The 18,888-nt window shown below is 52.2% G+C and overlaps 2 protein-coding genes across 5 annotated transcripts; one reads left to right on the top strand and one right to left on the bottom strand.

The window, feature by feature from the left end:
- Positions 1 to 352: 352 nt before the first annotated feature.
- LOC119150059 (zinc finger protein 512-like) lies at positions 353 to 12,375 on the bottom strand. 4 transcript variants are annotated; one of them, XM_037392162.1, is made up of 6 exons: positions 12,212 to 12,375; positions 8,315 to 8,373; positions 6,789 to 6,997; positions 4,733 to 4,822; positions 2,148 to 2,326; positions 353 to 488 (listed from the first exon to the last, which is right to left on the bottom strand). In XM_037392162.1, the coding sequence occupies exons 1-6, from the start codon at positions 12,236 to 12,238 to the stop codon at positions 372 to 374; spliced, it is 681 nt and encodes a 226-aa protein (XP_037248059.1). In that variant the 5' UTR covers positions 12,239 to 12,375; the 3' UTR covers positions 353 to 371. The 4 variants fall into 4 exon arrangements, 3 of the variants coding, with proteins under 3 accessions (XP_037248059.1, XP_037248058.1, XP_037248061.1); XM_037392161.1 differs by having other exon boundaries at positions 4,733 to 4,825; positions 12,212 to 12,364; XM_037392164.1 differs by lacking the exon at positions 2,148 to 2,326 and having other exon boundaries at positions 386 to 488; positions 4,733 to 4,825; positions 12,212 to 12,350.
- Positions 12,376 to 12,476: 101 nt separating this feature from the next.
- LOC119150060 (GPN-loop GTPase 1-like) lies at positions 12,477 to 18,491 on the top strand. Its single transcript, XM_037392165.1, is given in 10 exon segments — positions 12,477 to 12,615; positions 12,718 to 12,811; positions 13,712 to 13,751; positions 14,899 to 14,965; positions 15,686 to 15,723; positions 16,281 to 16,340; positions 16,342 to 16,357; positions 16,461 to 16,555; positions 18,341 to 18,386; positions 18,472 to 18,491. Coding segments are annotated over 10 exon segments (546 nt in total). The 5' UTR covers positions 12,477 to 12,528; the 3' UTR covers positions 18,475 to 18,491.
- The last annotated feature ends 397 nt before the right edge of the window (positions 18,492 to 18,888 follow it).

Raw genomic sequence — 18,888 nt, 5'->3', positions numbered from 1 at the left:
CCTTGTTACAAAAAAGCAGAGTCTTTTTGCTAGGATGCTGCTACTCAGCCTGCTGTCTCAAAGCTACTCATTCAGAAATGTTCAATGTTTTTTTTTGGTGGTTTTTTTCCTTTGAAGAACGTCAAGATTATGTTCCCTACTCCCTCTCAAAATCCATAGCTACTTACAGCTGCAGGGCATTAGCCCCATCCAGATATCTGCTATCTGTACCGTTGTGCATACACACAGCTCAGGGTGGGAACTCTTCACACTGAACTCCCCTGTGCACAGTACAGCTGAGCCAATCTAACGACTTGTTGGCAACCAAATGGGACAGGTCCCGTTCCTCTACTCATTCCTGTCTTCTTTAAGGCTAAACAACTCTGATTGTTTCAGGATTTTCTCACGGGGTTATGTTTTTTTGCTCTCTTCTCCCTGGTCTCTTCAGCTGGTCCACACACTTCCTGAACTGCAGTGTCCACTGCTGAAGCAGCACTCCAAGTGTGACCCTGCATTAGAGCACAAGAATTACTTCACATGCCTGACAGTCTGCATCTCTGCCCAAACACCTCAGCACGACATGTGCCTTTTCAGGAACAAGTATGACGCTCTTGGTCCTTATTCAACATTTGAGCTGTTATAAATCTCAAACCCTCTTCTGAAGAACCGACACCTAGGATGTCGCTCTTTGTCTTTCAGCTGCACTAATACTTCTTCCCAACTACAGCGTCTTTAAGTTTACACACTATATTATATTCCATTCTGTTTTTCAGACTGCTTCTCTAACATCAAGACCGCTTTCAATTTCAGCCTTTTCTCCACCGCACTTGCCATCCCTTTCGGCTTTGTGCTGTCTACATATACTTCCAGGTCCTTGGTGACAAAAACAATGGTTAGAATCGAACCTAGGACAGACAGACTGCGAACCATCATTCTATACTTGTTTCTGTTTCACAGCAATCACAGCATGTTATGGCTGGAAGGGACCTCCTGAGATCACCTAGTCCAACCCCTCTGTTCACGCAGGGTCAGCTAGAGCAGGCTGCCCAACAACACGTCCAGTCAAGATTTGAGTACCTCCACTGATGGAGACTCCACAACCTCTCTGGGCAACCTGTGCCAGGGTTTGACCACCCTCACAGTAAAAAAGTCTATCCTTGCCTTTGGGCAGAACTTTGTGTGTCTTCATGTGTGCCCGCTGCCTCTTGTTCTGTCAGCGAGCCCTACAGAGAAGAGTCTGGCTCCTTCTCTTCATTCCCTCCCACCAAGCCTTGATACACACTGGTAAGATTCCCCCCGAGCCTTCTCCAGACTGAAGAGTCGCAGCTCTCTCAGCCTGTCCTCATAGGAAAGATATTCCAGTCCCTCGATCATCTTTGCAGCCCTGCACCAACCTCTCTTTTGTATCAGGTAGCCCAGAACTGGACACGGTACTCTGGTGCTGAGCAGAAAGGAAGGATCACCTCCCCTGACCTGCTGGCAACGCTCTTCCTAAGGCAGCCCAGAATGCTGTTGGCTGCCCTTGCCACAACAGCGCGTCTTGCTGGCTCAAGGCCAGCTCGCTGTCCTTCGGGACCCCGACGTCCCTGTCTGCAGAGCTGGTTTCCACAAAGTTAGCCCCCAGCATATGCCGCTATGTGGGGTTATTCCTGCCCAGCTGCAGGACTTCACACTTCTCCTTGATGAACCTCAAGAGATTCCTCTCTACTTAAGTCTCCGGCCTGTCCAGGTCCCTGTGAACAGCAGTACACTCCTCTCATGTACCACCGCTCGTATCACGTGTGTACGTGCTGAGGGTGCACGCTGTCCCACTGCCCAGGTCATTAGTGAAAATCTTAAACAGCACTGGCCCCAGCACCTACCCCTGGCGTACAGTGCTAGTGATGTGCCTCCAACTCGACTTTGTGCTGCTGACCACGACCCTCTGGGCCTGGATTTTAAGCCAGTGTTCAAACCACTGGACTGTTCATCTATCTAACCTGTACTTGGCCAGTTCACCGCCGAGGATGTCGTGCGAAACAGCACCAAAAGCCTTACTAAAGCTGAGGTGAACAACATCCACGACTCTCCCCTCCCGCCAAGCTAGTGACCTCGTTGTAGAAGCCTGTCAGGCTGACGAAGCAGGATTTGCCCTTCGTAAATCTATGCTGACTACTCCCAATCACCACCTTGTCCTTCATATGTTTGGAAATGATTTCCGGGACGATTCTCTCCATCGCCTTCCCAGGGACTGAGGTGAGATTGACGGGCCTGTAGCTCCCCAGCTCTTCTCTTCTTTCTGTCCTTGAAGACAGGAGTGATATTTGCTCTCTTCCAGTCTTCAGGAACCTCTCCCAGGTGCCATGACCTTTCAAAGATAATCAAGAGTGGCCTCACAATGACATCAGCCAGCTCTCTCAGCACTCAGTACAACCCGTCAGGCCCCATGTAACTTCGAATCATACAATCACAGACTCATTTAGGTTGGAAAAGACCTGTCAGATGCATCGAGTCCAACCGTTAACCCAGCACCACCAAGCCCACCGCTAAACCACGTCCCCAAGCGCCACATCTACAGGTCTTTCAAATCCGTCCAGCGGTGGGGACTCCACCACCTCCCTGGGCAGCCTGTTCCATACTTGACCACCCGTTCGATGAGGAAACTTTTCCCAATATCCAATCTAAACCTCCCCCAGCGCAACCTGAGGCCCTTTCCTCTTGTCCTGTCACTTGTTACCTGGGAGAAGAGACCGACCCCCGCTGGCTACAGCCTCCTCTCAGGTAGTTGTGGAGAGCAGTACGGTGTCGTGTGTGTCCCCCGCCCCCGAGTCTCCTCCTCTCCAGACTAAACACCCGCAGCCGCTCCCCATCAGACTGGTGCTCCAGACCCTTCCCCAGCCCCCTGCCCAGCTCTGGACACGCTCCGGCACCTCAGTGTCTGTCTGGGAGTGAGGGGCCCAAAACCGAGCCCAGGACGTGAGGTGCGGCCTCGCCAGTGCTGGGCGCGGCGTGACAATCACGTCCCTAGTCCTGCTGGCCACACTATTTCAGGCACAAGCCAGGATGCTCTCGGCCCCCTGGGCACGCTGCCGGCTCACAATCAGCCGGCTGTCGACCAACACCCCCAGGGCCCTTCGCGCCGGGCAGCTTCCCAGCCACTCTCCCCCAAGCCTGTAGCGCTGCGTGGGGCTGTTGTGACCCAAGGGCAGGACCCGGCACCGAGCCGTGTCCAGCCTCATACCATTGGCCTCGGCCCATCGGGCCAGGTCCCTCTGCAGAGCCCTCGAGCAGATCTACGCTCCCGCCCAACCTGGCGTTGTCTGCAAACTGACTGAGGCAGCACTAGGGCCCCGCATCCAGACCACTGACAAAGATACTCAACAGGACTGGTCCCAGCACCAAGCCCCGGGGAACACCACGCGTGACTGGCCACCGGCGGGTTGTGACTCCATTCACCACCGCTCCTTGGGCTCGGCCACCCAGCCAGGTTTTACCCGGTGAACAGGACACCTGTCCAAACCATGAGCAGCCCCTTTCTCCAGGAGAATGCTGTGGGAAACCTTGTCAAAGGTCTTACTGAAGTCTAGGCAGACGACACCCACAGCCTTTCCCCATCCACTACAGCGGGTCACCTTGTCACAGACGGAGATTAGGCTAGGCTAGCCAAGCAGGACCTGCCTTTCATAAACCCACACTGACTGGGCCTGATCATCTGGTTGTCCTGCATGTGCCGCAGGATGCCACTCAAGATGATCTGCTCCATAACCTTCCCCGGCACCCGAGGTCAGACCGACCGGCCTGTAGTTCCCAGGATCCTTCTTCCGGCCCTTCTTCTAGGTAGGCATCGTATTTGCTAACTTCCAGTCAGCTGCGACCTCCCTGGTTAGCCACGATGACGGCTGGTAAATAATTAGGTATGTCCCATCTGTTTAAGCACTCTAACTTCACCCTCCTTCACCGAGTGTAAGGCTCCCTTGCTCAAGACCCTCCCTGGTCTCGGGCACCCGGCATTCCTGAAGGATTCCTGTAACTCATCAAGACTGAGGCACAGGAAGCCCGAGTACCTCAGCCTTTTCAACATCATTTGTCACCAGTTCCCCTGCCCTCTTCAGCAATGCACTCATGCTTTCCCTGGCCTTCCATCTGCTGTTCACATACTTGTAGAATCCTTTCCTGTCCAGATTCAACTACAGGTTGCCCTTGGCTTCCTTAACCTCATCCTTGCAAGGTTGAACGGCAGATGTATACTTCTCCTGCGTCACCTGCTCCTGCTTTCACCACTCGTACACTTCCTCTTGCACCTCACCACTGATTATCAATCCTCTGAAGGCATGAACGACCTATGATGTCCAGCTTTCCCCCACCACCACCCCTGCCCCGGCATCTGTCTCTGCGGTAAAGAGCATTAAAGTGGTCGGCTTTGGTTTCTCCTCAACAAACCCGTATTGCTGTTATCATCTACTCATTCATCTCCAGAGCTTTACAACTAAGTTCTCTGATTATTTAGTCCAGAATCTCTGGGGAAACTGAAATGAAGCACACTAGCCTGTACTTCCCCTGCTTCCTTTCCTCCCTCCTTTGCTGGACTTTGAAGAGACTGAAATTACAACAATCATCTCCCACTGTAAAATCAAAACTAGCCAACTGGCTCCTGTAGCAAAACACCTAGAATCCAAAATAGAGTTGGAAGACAGCAGAGGATAGCGTTTGGGCATGGAGGAAATCTGAAGCGCCTGGAGGCTTGCAACTAGGAATTACAAGTTATTTGTATTACCCGAAATCTTCTGCTTCTTCTTGGGAGAGTCCGGAAGATCTTCGCCTTCCCCTTGCTCAGACTTCCTCTTGCCTTTCAATAGTACTTCTCCTGCTAACGAGTAAGAACAGAAACGCTTCACTTTCATCATTCACTCTGGGTAACAGCTTTGAGCCTGCTGCTGCCTCAGCTTATCCTCGTATTCAATACTCCAAAAAAAAGGGGTGGGTGGGGTGGGTGTGTGCGGGAAAGTAGATTTTGTAAGGCACCTACACCAGTGAGCTAGAGACAGCCTTTGGACTCAGTAACATCTAGGTACTCCACAGCCTGCGATCCTCGGACACAGCAATATGCAAGAAACAGTGTCACAGCACGGCCTGGGAAAATAACACTCCTCGGGAAGCGAGCCAGAAGGTGCGAGGTTATGTCATAAAAAGCTCGTCTGCGCGCACACACAAAGTAGCACAGAGAAACAACGGCAGGTGGGGAACCCCAGGGAACATCCTGCCTCCCCTCACCCTTTCCAGGCCTACCAAAGGCTTATCTCCACGACCACAGACAAGTACAGAAGCACGACGGCAGGCAGGGGAACACAAATGATGGTCTCAAAGAAACAGACACCTTCTCCCAGGTCTGTCCCAGGAGACCCACCAGGATGAGTCCCTGGGAACCACCCTCTGCAGCACCCTTTGGGAGCGGGAAGGGAAGGGAGCAGGGAGAGGGGCAGAGTGTGGTGTTAACACCTACGGTTAGGTGACACACGGGATGCCAGCAAAGAACAAGTCAGGGTGACACAGGACTGGGATGTTTAGGAGTGGGATCAAAGGAAGGGAAAGGGTGAGGATTAGCTGATTTGGGGAGGATCAAGTGCGGGAAAGCAGAGGTGTAAGAGGATAAAAAGGACCACTTGCTTGTACAGGTGGTTGGTCTGTACACAAGCCTGCATGCCTGACACCAAATCAGAGGGACCAGGGGACAGCAGTGTCTGAGCATGTGAGCCTGTCTGTAAGGAGGTCTACACCAGCGACTGGCGTGGCTCTGCAGGCCTCAGGGGCCAGTATGTCCACGTACCAGCAACTGAGTAGGCCAGGATCCAAAGGCCAGATACAGAGCAGAGCGACTGTTTAAGTCCAGCTACAGGAGAGATCCACATTGCACTTGTGCGTGCACACCAAACATACACATACCTATATACACGCACTTCTTTATAAGCAGTTTTGCATATGCTTCTCTTCTCCCACCACACATCTCATCCTGATCAGCCAGACAGGCAAACAGGATGGAGGCTGTTGGGGCTGTTTGTGCGAGTGCTCAGCGCGCCTCTTTGCGCTGGTCCGCGTGGGGCTGGTGTGTGTACAGGTGGCAGCCCTGTGTTTGTACCTACAGCAATACGCGCTTAGCCTCCTTACTGGTTGGACCTGGGGGTGTGGGGCTGCAGCAGCCTTGGTTCTATCAAGGCGCCAGATTCGGCTCTCCCCACAACAGGATGGGATACACATCCTGACTTAGAGGCGAGAAGGAAGTACACTAAAGAAGAGCAAAGATTTGGCTCTCCGCCACACGAGAAGGTTGGAAAACAGCTGCCAGGCTGGGAAATCTGAGCATAGGACCCAAACCACTCCAAATCCAAAAACAGTCAGTGACAAAATGAGAAAAGAAATGAAAGCATCTTAATAAAAAAAAAACCAAAAACCTACCACCAACCACAAAACCCATGCCTAATCCAGAATACTGCTGAATGAACCCTCTACATCTTTAGCGATGGTTGTTCTGGTTTTGAAGCTCTCAAAGCATATTCCTGATACGACTGGCAGAACCCTCATACACACCTCTTCTACAGATAAAACTAGGTTCAGTCACAGAGTCATTGATTTCAAGAGACAAGTCACTCAAAAGGAACCGTGTAACCTCAGAGAATTTCACCTATATTTCGCAGTGGAGGAAATCTATTTCTCCTGATGCATGAGTGGCATTACCAAGCTGGGAATCTGTGGCATGTCTTTCAGAAGTCATCTAAGCTCTCATCAAAGAACCACAGAGAAAAACAGGTTTGCATCGAGCCAAGAGCCACGAGTACCTTTATTTTCTGAAGATTTGTTAATGCTGGCTTTTACTCCTCTCGTTTCCAACCAGTAAGCAGGCCTGCGAATGGCCCGCTTGCTTCTGGACTCTGCACTTCCATTCACTCGACCCTGTGGTGAGGCGGAAGACACGCTGCTGCCTGTCTCATCGCAGTTACTGCTCAGTCCTAGGACAGTAGTTTCCACCTCCTCAAAGTGCTTAGACCTGGAAAACAACAACTCAAAATCCTGTGTACAGGTATGACATACACGCACAACCACAATAACCGGACAGACAACACCCCTCGCATCTTCCCAAGTGCTCTAAAATTCATCGCGCAGTTCCCCGAATCGCCTCGATTTCCTGAACTGAAAAGTGCCACCCCAAATGTTATCTTTCAGGACGTCTGTTTAGAGAATGACATTAAAAAGCTTTTGACAGGAACAGAAAAAAAAATAAATCCATCCTGCCTCAAACCTCCAACTTCGGAAGCAGGCACAAGTTAAACCCCGTTTAAAAATACACAGTTGTCCTTCAGCAACCCGAGGAGAATATAGGACTTCTTCTGCAGCCCAGCGTTACAAAAGAGACCTCTTCCATCCCACAAAGGGCAAGATCTCCTTCAGTACCTATTCTCAGAGCCAGAGCTGACACTACAATTAAAAGACTTAACGCTAGAAAGAATCTGAACCAGCAAGGGCTTTCAGCAATGGAGACAGCCTTACAGTAGATCCTACAAATCGCACTACATGAAGATGAATTTAGATAGACAAGCCAGCAGCCCCGATTTTTCCTCAAGATCAGACGGAACTTGGCTTCGCTAGTCTCAAGTATTTCTCAACAGCCCTGAAATGCCTGGACATTTACACTACCGTAACACGACAGCAAACCATTAGGCGTCAAAGCAACACAGAGAGTATCTATTCTCTGGGCAAATACCATTAACGGGCGAGAGGAGAGAACAGAAAACAGAAACACTTGCCAACGTATCCCAGTGCTGCCACAATTCACAAACTGAAATAAGTAGATCGCTTAACGATGACAGTGATGGGTGTCCCAGCAATACTCTCCCACGTGCCGGGTTGTGGAGTTCACACGTTTGAACGCATCCGTACTAAAATCAGTAGGTGGGAGGCGTTGATGGTACCAGGTCAGATCAGTATAGACTATGTTTAAGAAGGTACCGCAGAAGGACGGGGAGAGGAATTCTCTTAACTAAAGCCTTTCACAGTTGCAATCACGCTCCAAATACATAGATTTTGGAACACCGCTTGGTCTCAAACATAACGTATTTATCTTCCCAGTGCTAAAACCCTTTTGAAAACAATCAATGAAAGCTCATACCCCTTTGTGAAGTGTCAGAAAAGCACTTTTCCTACAAACCAATGAGCAAAGTCAGTTGAGACGCTCATCACACAAACCAAAATCATCGCAGCTCTTAAAATTCAGAATATCGTGCACAGACCAGATACGGTTTTCCAAGAGGAATCCCTCAGCTATTTCTTGCCCTCCCACCAAACCACGCAAGAAACATTCACATACCTTTTGTTTCCCAGAGACCTCTTGACCTTCTGTTGCCTGTGATGTCCAGGCCTGCCGTCCTAACAAAGTAAGAACAATTTACATTAGTGGCATCATTTTTGCTTTATGCATGTTTCGCCGTTCAGTTAAACACAGTCACCTGCACTCTGAGGACGTGCATACCATCCTTTGAAAAGGAAACCACTGTTTTCTGCAACCAGGAAGCGTTTAACCTGTTCAACTCGCAGATGAATTACGACTGGCATCAAAAGAGGGATGCGCCTCGCTACGCTCCCCACACGAAAGCCCATCCTTCCCCTTGCAACGGGGCAGGGAGTGTTCTTTGTCTCCAATGCGTCCAGTGGTACCTGCATTCTGCCCCAGACTTGACCACGCTGTGGGAAAATCACCTTGAGGGGGGCAATTAGAGAAAATGGGGTCCTGACAGAAGCGCCATACTCCAGAAAGCTTTTTTAGGGTAAAATACAGCTGTCGCTTGCAGGATGCTTGGCATGCACGGAATCTACATCACCACAGCTCCCCAAGCAACACACCCTGCCAGCTCAGCACATGCTGATAAGAGTGACGGAGGATGGAGCAGAGACACCGCGGCCAGGCTCTATTGTGCTATCCCGCAGGAACAGCAACTTGATGGCACCACACAGTTGATAAGCTGCGTACCAGTTGTTGCATGAAGAACCCACGAGATGTCCGCGGCCAGTCAACCACTGTGGCAAAATGACTTTCTTCAGATGAAATAATCTCATCGTAATACTAACGCACACCTCCATCTCAAAGTTACCGGCCTCCAAGGAACTACTACACCTCACTGGGCACCCGATACAAGTTAGTAACCACAAAGTGTATGCCTGGAGTTGCTCAAGCTCCACCGAAATATGACGGAAAAGGGCTAGTCCTGGACTGAAATCAGTCCAGGCGGGGAGGAGGAGGGCAGGGGGATTGCTGTCTAAACTCCTGGATTACCCGACTCCGATTCAGTGTCCACAAAGCTAGGTCAATCCGACTCACCCTAAAGTTGGTACGAATGAAGGGACTTCTAACCAAGGCAGTCAGCCTTGGGGAGGAAGAGACACACAGAACAGACAGTGCAAAGAACACCGTCACCTAAGTTACGCAGAAGGAAGCCTTCGCATGAGGGAAGTACTCGCTAGGAGAGAAAACAGGACCCGAAGGTGTTGCAGTCCACTGACACCAACAGAAAATTAGCTGAAAATAAGATAAAAGCTAATTGTGGTAGTGGGAGATCATCACCTCCAACTCAAATAGCCCCCCCCAAAAGAGGGCAAAACCCCACCTGAGGAGCCCACGCAGTTAGTAGAGAGCTTCAGCAGTGCTATCTCCGGATGCGTACTAATTTGCATTAGAAGCGAGAAGCTTGTAACCAATCCTATGTACGATAAATGAATACGCAATACACTACGAAGTAAAACAGGTGGGCAGATGAGGGGAGAAGTTAGGGAAGACTTCATCCTAACTTCTGGCATTCGTCAACAGGCTGCACCCGTCTTCTCCCCCACGCGGACGCCAATAATAAGACAAAGTAAGAACTTGACCTTATGCATGCTAAATAACTAACTCATGCTAGCTGTTATTAGTGATTATAGTTTGGTTGTGTACGACTCCAAGCTCACTTTTGCAGACAGTCTCTATCACCAGCAATCACAAACCCCAACTGGTCACCATCTTATATTAGTAAAGAGCGTTATTCCGGAAGCTGTTAGCGTTAATCCTTTGTGGACGCTAGCAGTAACTGGCAGCGGGTAAAATATTCGTGGGCAGACCCACCAAGGGGTCCCACCTGCTGTTGCTGGTGTGTTCCCCTGAGCAAGTCACTCAAAATCACCCTCCGATCCAGTGGGACTGTTTGCTGAAGGGTCCCTGTAGCGGGATGCTGACGGACTGGTCAGGCACAAGGGTCTCAGCTTTCCTGGGGTGCTGACCTAACACTAGGGGTCGAGAAAAATCTTCCCCCATACCCCCACGCTTCACGTGACACACACGATGACAAATGGTTTAGATCTCAACTGACTAGCTTTTACACGGCACTTGTTTACATGGCACAAAAATCAATGCCCAGCAGAAGTATATGAAATGCCAAAGACGTAACCTGGGAACAGAGAGTATTTTGCCACATACAGGAACTGGCTAAGAAACTTCGGGGGGAGGCGGGTCAGCAGGGAGAACATGGCTAAACTACCCATCGTCTTTACAGAAAAATGTAATGCACATTATCAACTGGACCATGCCATGAAGTTAGTTGTTAGAAAGAAACGCTACATGTTTTCTGGGGAAAACAGCACACGGGATATGACAGAATCGGAAGAAATCGTAGAACTGCGATGACTCGTCAGGAGGAGATGCTGACAAACTGCGGGTGCTGCAGCAGAACTAGGGAATGGGCAGCTTCCAGGCAAATGAAACTCACCACTAAAAAAACAAAGGCACTGGGAAAAATGTAACTTTGATCTGTCTTTTATGCTCTCGCCATCTCATCTGTACACAGGAACAAGTAGCAGTTCACTCTTCCCAGGACCACAGTCAGTGAGAGACAGCCCAGCCAACAGGTAAGAAACTCAGCAGACGGCAGCGACATCAACTAGATGAATCCTTAAACCGTGACTACAGAGCGTCAGAGGGTCCTTGGGTCTCCAGCCCCAGAGTCTCTGCTCACGGGAGGAGCAGGAGAGAACGCCACAACTGCTCAATCAATGACTTCACGGTCCTACTTGGTCTTCTCTGGAAGGAAAGGCAATGGGATCTTTGCGCCTGTATTACTTCGAGGCAGTTTATGCGCAGCCAAGAGCGGCGGCTGGGAAACCCCTACATCGGAACCATGGAGAAACCTCGCTGAGGAGCAGCTACAGTAACAGACCAGGCCTGCGAAGCTGTAATGAGAAAACCGAGCAGACGGGCAGGCGCAGCCCGCTGCCGTGAGCCGGCCTCCCCTGCCACCTGCGGGACCCGGGTGGCTGACAGACACGGCACATGTTTTAAGGTGCTTTTGTGGGGATTTTTCTTTCTAGGAGTAAAAGACTTTGCATAAAAGCGGAGACCTGTCGGACACGTTTCGCTCCCGGTTAAGGAGAGGCAATCAAAAAGGGAGAGCAGGGATGAGCCGCCGAGGCGCCCTCTCCGGGAAGCTGACAGCCGCAATCCCGAAGGGGCCTCCAGAGACAGCGCCGCCGAGGCCCGCGGGGTTCCCACCCGCACGGCGCGCTGCCCACGCAGCACGCAGAGGCCCGACGCGCACGGGCGGCGGCGCGGCCAAGCGCCCCGCCGCGGCGGGAGGAGGCAGGCAGGCGCTCGGCGAGCGGCCGCTGCTGCGGCCCGAGCGCGGGCGGCGGCTGGAGACGGGCTGCCCCGCCGCAGCGACCGCGGGAGGCGGCGCCGAGCCCGCACGGCGGCTCCGGCCGAGGCCGGGAGGCCGCCGCGGCTGCCGAGCCCGGCCCCGGCGGCGGCGTCGACGGCAGCCCCCGGTGCTCCGCGCTGCCGCGCCTGTCCCGACCCCGCGGGACACGGGAACGGCTTCGCGCCCTTCGCGGGGCTCCCGGCCCGCGGCCCCACGCGCTGCCGCCTCCCGCGACGGAGACCGTGCGGGCAGCACGTGCGGCTGCCGCCCCGCTCCGGACCCGCCCCCCGGCTTCAGCCTCGGCGGGCGGCTCTCCGGGCGGAAAGCGGGCCTGAACGCCGCCGCCGGCTCTCCGGGCAGCCCGCAGCGAGCCCCGCTCGCCGCCCGGCCACGGGACGGGGCGCGGCCCGCGGGCGGCAGCGGCGCAGACCGGGGCCGCTCGGCTACTCGGGGCCGCGCCGAGCCCACTCTGCGCCCGAGCCCAGCGAGACCCTCGGGGCGAAGCGCCAGTCCCGCCGGCGGCGGCCAGCAGCACCCCGGGCACTCACCGGGCCGCCGCCGCCGCCGCTCCGCATGGTGCCGCCGTCGCCGCCACGTCAGCACGCGCCCCGCACGGCCGCGGGGTCCCGCCCTCCCGCTTCCGGCCGCCTCCTGGCGGCGGCCGCCGGCCCCGGGCCCCGCGGGTGAGCGCTGCCGGCGGCCCGCGGGCCCCGCCCGGCGCGGCGAGGCCGTAACGCGTACCCGGCCGGCAGCGGCACTGGCGGCGGCGGCGGCGCGGGCCCCGCGCGCGTCACGGCGGGGCGCTGCCGGGCCGCCCCCGCGCCGTCCTGCCCGCGCCCCGGAAGGACAAGTGGCTGCCGGGAAGATGGCGGCGGCGGCGGCGGCAGCGGGCGCTCCGGTGTGCGTGCTGGTGCTGGGTATGGCCGGCTCCGGGAAAACAACCTTCGTGCAGGTGAGGGGCGGCGCGGGGGCGGCGGGCGGCGGGCAGCGGCCCCTTTCCCCCAGCGCCGCGCCCGTGGCCAGCGGGGCCTGACGCCTCCTCGTGTCCCCTCAGCGCCTGGCGGCCCAGCTGCACGGGCAGCGCCGCCCGCCGTACCTGATCAACCTGGACCCCGCCGTGCCCGGGCTGCCCTTCCCCGCCAACATCGGTGAGCGCGGCCGCCCGGGCCAGCCCGGCGGAGGGGCGGGGGGGCGGGGTACGCGGGGCGCGCGGCCGGGCTCCTTCTCTGCCCTTCCCGAAGCGCCGCTCGGCCGGGCGGGGGCTGGGCTGCTGCTGAGCCCCTTCCTCTGCCGCCGCTCCAGGTGCGCGCGCTGAGGGCCCGGGGCGCCGCGCCGTCCGCCGCTGCCGTCGGCTGGCGGGGCCCGCTGTGCCGCCGTCCCGGTGGGCTCTTGCCTTGCCGGCCGCGAACGTCTGAACGGCTTGGGTCTGGTCCCCGCCGCCGAACAGCGGTAGCCCGCAGTGCTCCCAAAGCGCTGCCTGCCAGCGCTCCGCAGGACGCGGGTTTTTACAGAACGTGCCCGGACAGCAGACCGGACCGTATGTTTGGCTGTTCCAAGGGGCTTAGCGATCGCGAGGTCGGTGAGGGTCCTGGGTCTCCAGCTTCCTAACGCTTCCCAGCCTGCCTCTCCGGAGGGTCGGAAAGGCAGCGTGGATACCAAAGCTGGTTTCCTGCTCTCGGGTGAGTAATTGGAGGTCTGCTCCGGTGTTGGGTCTCTAACGATACAGCCAGATACAAAATTGTAGCTTGTTAACTGACATTGATCAGCTGGGAAGAAAATGCCACCCAGGAGGCGGCTGCTGCTCAATACCTAAATGGGCGGTGTTTCCTGTAAACTGCGTGGGGTTTCCTAAGAGTGTTGAGAGCGTAGCAGATCTGCTAGAATTTATTAATTCTGCTCTGGAGATTTTTCCTGTTGGCGCGAGATCTGTTACCGAGACAAAAGGAGACTTGCTGGTAAAAGAAGGGCTTTCGCCTCTCCGCACGTGGAGGGAGGAGGGTGCTTTAAAAGTGATGTCCTAAAACGGCTCCTATGTCTTCCTCCTCTAGATATCAGGGACACTGTGAAGTACAAAGAAGTCATGAGACAGTATCCTTTTTCTGTTGGAATAATGACATTGGAAGTCCCAGGTTTTGTGAAAGTAGTCTGTTGCTGCTGCACGCCTATGCTGAAGAGGGCAGGAGGTGCTGGGGCTTGCGGTAATGCCGAATGTTGCATGGTGATCGGAAGGTTTTGACTATGTACTTCTTGCATGTGAGATTAGAAACGTGTGTTCTACAACAAACCTTTGTTTCTTTGGACACAGACTCATAGAATCACTTAGGCTGGGAAAGACCTTCAAGATCATCAAGTCCAACCATTAAGCCAGCACTGCCAAGCCCACCACTAACCCACGCCTCGAAGTACGACATCTACACGCTTTTTGAACGCGATGGTGATTCCACCGCGTCCCTGGGCAGCCCACTGCAGTGCTTGACCCCCTTGTAGTGAAGAATGTTTTCCTACTATCCAACCTAAAACTGCCCTGGCATAACTTGAGGCCGTTCCCTCTTGTTCTGTTGCTTGTTACCTGGGAGAAGAGACCAACCCTTGCTGTCTGCAGCCTTCTTTCAGGTAGTTGTGGAGAGCAATAAGGTTGTGAGCCCTCCCCCCGCCCCCCCCCCCCCCCTTTCTCCAGCAGCCCTAAACAACATAATTAGCGTACAGATCTGTATGCATGGAAAAGGATTTTGAAATCTTCGTCTTTAAGCTGACGCTTGGGGCATCTTTACAACATCCATTCCCGTTACCGTTTAAGTTGTGCTAAAAATGCATTTGTGCAAGAAATCTTTTAATTATCTTTTGAAGTGTAAATTCTTCACATTAAGCGCATCCAGGGCATTGTTAAATTATGAGTCGCTGTGTTGTAAATCTTTTTGGAAAGACAAAGATGGCTTTGATGTGTATACGTACGTATGTTTTCTCTGTCCAGAGCGGTATTGCCTGAATAATGGCGAGGGGAAGCCACGGCACAGCCCCTTTTCCTTTTGTCAGTCACGCGTGTTTGGGCAAGAGAGGACCGCTTAGGATTTGTTATGCTGCTGCATCGCTTGGGAGACTGAATTGCGTGTTAGGGGTATTGTCTTTTGCTGCAAGGTGTCCAGTGTGCATTGTACACGGCCAGCTGTTAGAAGGATTGAAAAAGAAGCCCTCTGAGCTCTGCGTAATCATCTGCTTTCCTAAACGAAGCCTCTAGATACGGGCTGGGCCCAAATGGTGGAATAGTGACCTCTCTCAATCTCTTTGCTACAAGGTTTGATCAGGTACGAGGCTGTTCCTCTGTGATGCTGTGCTGCGAATACTGTGCTGGGAGGCTGCGGGAGGTTTTGTGTATTTTGGAGTCTCCTGGGAGCACTGTGTGTGATTAGCCTCCTAATACTTCTTTGGAGTTAGAGTATTCTCCATACAGAACCATGTATTTTACAAAGCAGCCAAAGCGCCCTGGCTTTCATATGGGAGATTTCAGGTTTTCAGCTTTTTTAAAAATAAAATTTAGAAGCCACGTGTACAGAACGTTCTTCAGTGGTTTGTACGTAACTGTTCTGTTGCACTGTGTTCTCTATCGAGTCTTTCATACAAATGCCCTGATTCTGAAGTCGGGAAGCTCACTTGTGGGAAAGGGTTAAGTTTTCCTAGGGTTATTTGATAATTGACTGCTCCCTTAAACCCTAAGTGGGAGCCTGTGCGAGGTGCTGAGACAGTGCAAAAAAAAAAGGTTGGGAACAACTGCATTTGTTACCCTGTTTCTTCAGTCAGGTCCTGGAACAGAGACCAAATCAAGGTTGTCTCTGACCTGTGCGGTGTCTGAGCATTTTCCACCGCGCCTCTGTAGGGCATTTTCGCACACTGCAGAGCTTAGAGACTGTGCTCTTTTAATACGTGCATGCAGCTGTGCAAGTTGACGTAGTTTCTGTTAGGAAATGAGGATGAAAGTTTCCTGTTGTGAGCCTAAATACAAAGCGTACTCCTCCTTTTTCAATCAGGTGATGAAGTTTATTGAAAAAAGGCAAAACGCATCAAAGTGAGTATGTTCTACCAAGTCCTGCTTTTCTGGGATCAGTGTGGGAAAACCATGTGAAATCCTAAGAAGATTCTCTGTGTGTTTTCTAGTTGTTTTTCACCCTTGGTATAGAATTTTTTTTTTTTTTTTGTAGAAAAGGGCACAGAATTAGAGTAGATAAACCAGGCATTCTTCAGCTACATTGAAGAAATGTTTGCTGATTCCAGCTCTGCTATTCACGGCTACCGTTAGACGGTCTTTTTTTTTTTTTTCCTGGCACCGTTCGAACTGGCGACAGTTAATTCTTCTGAAGAGTTTGCAGGAGTAAGTGTCTGTCAAGTGGGTGCCTTCAGCTTTAGTAGAATCCGAAGAGAGTATGTGCTTCTTAGATACAAGATTCACACAGGAGATAGACAGGTGTGCCTGTAAATCTTGTCACTGTTTGGGAAAAGCTTTTCTGATCTGTAACAGAGTCATCGTGTGATGTGCCGTTGTGTGCTTGTGGCGATCTGGTGAGAATGGGCCCTTGTGCTTAACTGATTTTCCCTTACGGTTTGTTGGGGGTGATTTCTTGCCAGGTATGTCATTATTGACACACCGGGGCAAATTGAGGTGTTCACCTGGTCAGCATCAGGAACCCATAACTGAGGCCTTGGTAAGTGTTTGCTGTGTGACTTGACAGTGAGGCTGTGTGAAGGAAGTGGTTGTTGAACAGCACGGGCTTCTAACTGAAATACCTTTTACTTTTGTGTTTCCAGGCTTCCTCTTTTCCTTCAGTGGTGGTTTATGTGATGGACACCTCTCGCAGTACTAACCCTGTCACCTTTATGTCCAACATGCTGTATGCCTGCAGGTAAGCAAAGCTGAAAACGCAGTCCGTCTGCTTTGATGGTTGCATCTCTGTGATCCTTAATTTTGGAGGGGAAGCACAGGATGATTTGGGTTGGGAGGGACCTTGAAAGACCGTCTGGTCCCTCCTTGCCGCTTCCATGGGCGGGCATCTTTCACTAGATCAGGTTGCTCGAAGCCCTGGCCAGCCTGCTCTTGAGCACCTCCAACAATGGGGCACCCGCAGCTTTCCCTGGGCAACCCGCTCCAGTGCCTCGCCGTCCCCCATCGCGTAACATTTCTTCCTTTTGTCCAGTCTAAACCCATCCTTTTCCGGTTTGACCCTTGTCCCGTCGCTACAGGCCCTGTCAAAAAGTCTCTCTCTCTCTCTCTCACAAGCCCCTTTTATGTACTGAAAGGCCGCAGTAAGGTCTCCCTGAAGCCTTCTCTTCTCCAGGCTGAGCAGCCCCAGCTCTCCCAGCCTGTCCCCCTAGGAGAGGCATTCCGGCCTTCTGATCGTTTCCCTGGCCCTCCTCCGGACGCAGTGCAACAGGTCCGCGTCTGCCTTGTTCCGCGGGCCCCAGAGCTGGACGCAGCGCTCCAGGCAGGGCACCAGGAGAGTGGAGCAGAAAGGGACAAATCACCTCCCTCAACTTGCTGGCCACGCTTCCTTTGATGCTGCCGGGATACGGTTGGCTTTCTGGGCTGCATGTTGCACATTGATGCCTCATATCCTCTTAATCCGCTGTTTTGGTTCTTCTTCGTCTTAGTGATTTTCCCATTGGATACGCAATATGATTTAGGTGCCAGTGGACATCTGGAGGTCATTGGGTCAAAACTCCCCAAAAGCATGAAATGATGGAGGAGACCTTAGTGTGGTGAAGGCTAGTTACATTCGATCTGACACATTGTCTGTTGCTTGTAACATCATCGATCTAAGATGTATCAAGATAGGCTAGCTTCAGCTCCTTCTTATTCTAAACACATAATATTGTATTCTAGGGGCTTTTTGAATGTTGTTGATCCTTTCAGTGGTTCTTCAAGGTTTGTTTAGAGCTCAGCATAGCATGGCGTTCTTGATTTATTGTCTCCCTCCTCGTACGTGGATTTATCTGCTCTCTCTCGTGTTAAACCGGGGACTAAATACCTGTGTAAAGACCAGCGTATCTAGAGCTGTCATAATTCATGGTAAATGTTGGTAAAAGGTTGTCAAAAAACCTATCAATCCTATTACCAAGGTCAGAAGCGGTATCACTGTGATAGGAATATGCAGAATGTGTCTTATTGCACGCTGCGTTTTCTGACATGGGTGTCGAGCAGAAAATGATAGAATGTGTACACGGTGAAATTAATACGTAAGCGATGTTTCGAGATAGTTTTGCTTTGTAGATGTTTTGAGTTCTTTGAATTCATTGCTCAGTTCACAAGTAGTACCTCAGAAGCTAAGGTTTGGGTCAGAATAACTAGAAAATGCCAACAGAGTCAAATACTGGGATCTGAGAGTCATAGAAAATAGTAATCAAAATCAACTGGGTGTGTAGAAGGAGATTTTGCATCTTAGAGGCGTGCGCTTGCATCTTGGGGGCAGGGGGAGGGGCGTATTTTGTTCAACTACGGTAAGCAGGATCTGGGTGAAAATTCCATTCTAATTGGTGCGGGGGAAATAATGATCTTTTGAAGGTCAAATGTGTTCAGTTTTGCACAAGTCTTGTCTGCCTTAACGCGTAACTTGTTTTCTATTCTAGTGAGATTTAAATTAATTTTTAATGTTTTGTGTGTGTCTTCCCCTTCCCCCTGCCCCTTCTTCCAGCATCCTGTACAAGACAAAGCTACCTTTCATTGTTGTCATGAACAAAGTAAGTTAAAAATATGGTTTCCGTGCCCTAGGGGAACACTGTTCTGCTTAGCTTGCTTTGCTGTAGCGTCTTTGTCTCACTACAGTAATGGGTTTTCCAGAAAAGAGGGGGGAGGGAGCTGCAGGCTGAAACCGGGTCTGAAGGGGGTCTTCAGTCTGGTGTACAAAGGCACAAGAAGGATCAGGGATGAGCAGTTACACCCGAACATTCAAGCTAGAGATGCCTAACCGTTTGAAAATGTTTTGCACCTTAACCCTAGGCTATAAGGCCACTTAACTTTGTAACATAAGGGTAAGTTCATTACTGAATCTGCTCTTACAGTCCCCTGCTTCCTCAGAACAATCGCCTTCATCGTTAATTTTTCTACTCAGCAGCAGGCTGATGACTCACAGTGGGAACTGTGTAACACCTGCCTGTTTTGGGAAGGAGGCCCATGCATTGTAGCAGGCAAAATTCACAAAAGGCGTCCTGATCAGTGTCACTACAAATAGCCAGTGTTTGC

Source organism: Falco rusticolus, chromosome 6 (genome assembly GCF_015220075.1).
Source record: "Falco rusticolus isolate bFalRus1 chromosome 6, bFalRus1.pri, whole genome shotgun sequence".
Taxonomy (NCBI): Eukaryota; Metazoa; Chordata; class Aves; order Falconiformes; family Falconidae; genus Falco; species Falco rusticolus.
Note: the sequence above shows the minus strand (reverse complement) of the source record. Positions and strands in the feature narration are given on the sequence as shown.

Bases quoted from the DNA above. Each gene is read 5' to 3' on its own strand.
- LOC119150059 (XM_037392161.1), bottom strand. From the start codon at position 12,238: ATGCGGAGCGGCGGCGGCGGCGGCCCG. The intron at 8,374-12,211 runs GTGAGTGCCCGG...TTACTTTGTTAG, and splicing joins GCGGCGGCGGCGGCGGCCCG to GACGGCAGGCCTGGACATCA. The intron at 4,826-6,788 runs GTACTCGTGGCT...CTTACTCGTTAG, and splicing joins CAAATCTTCAGAAAATAAAG to CAGGAGAAGTACTATTGAAA.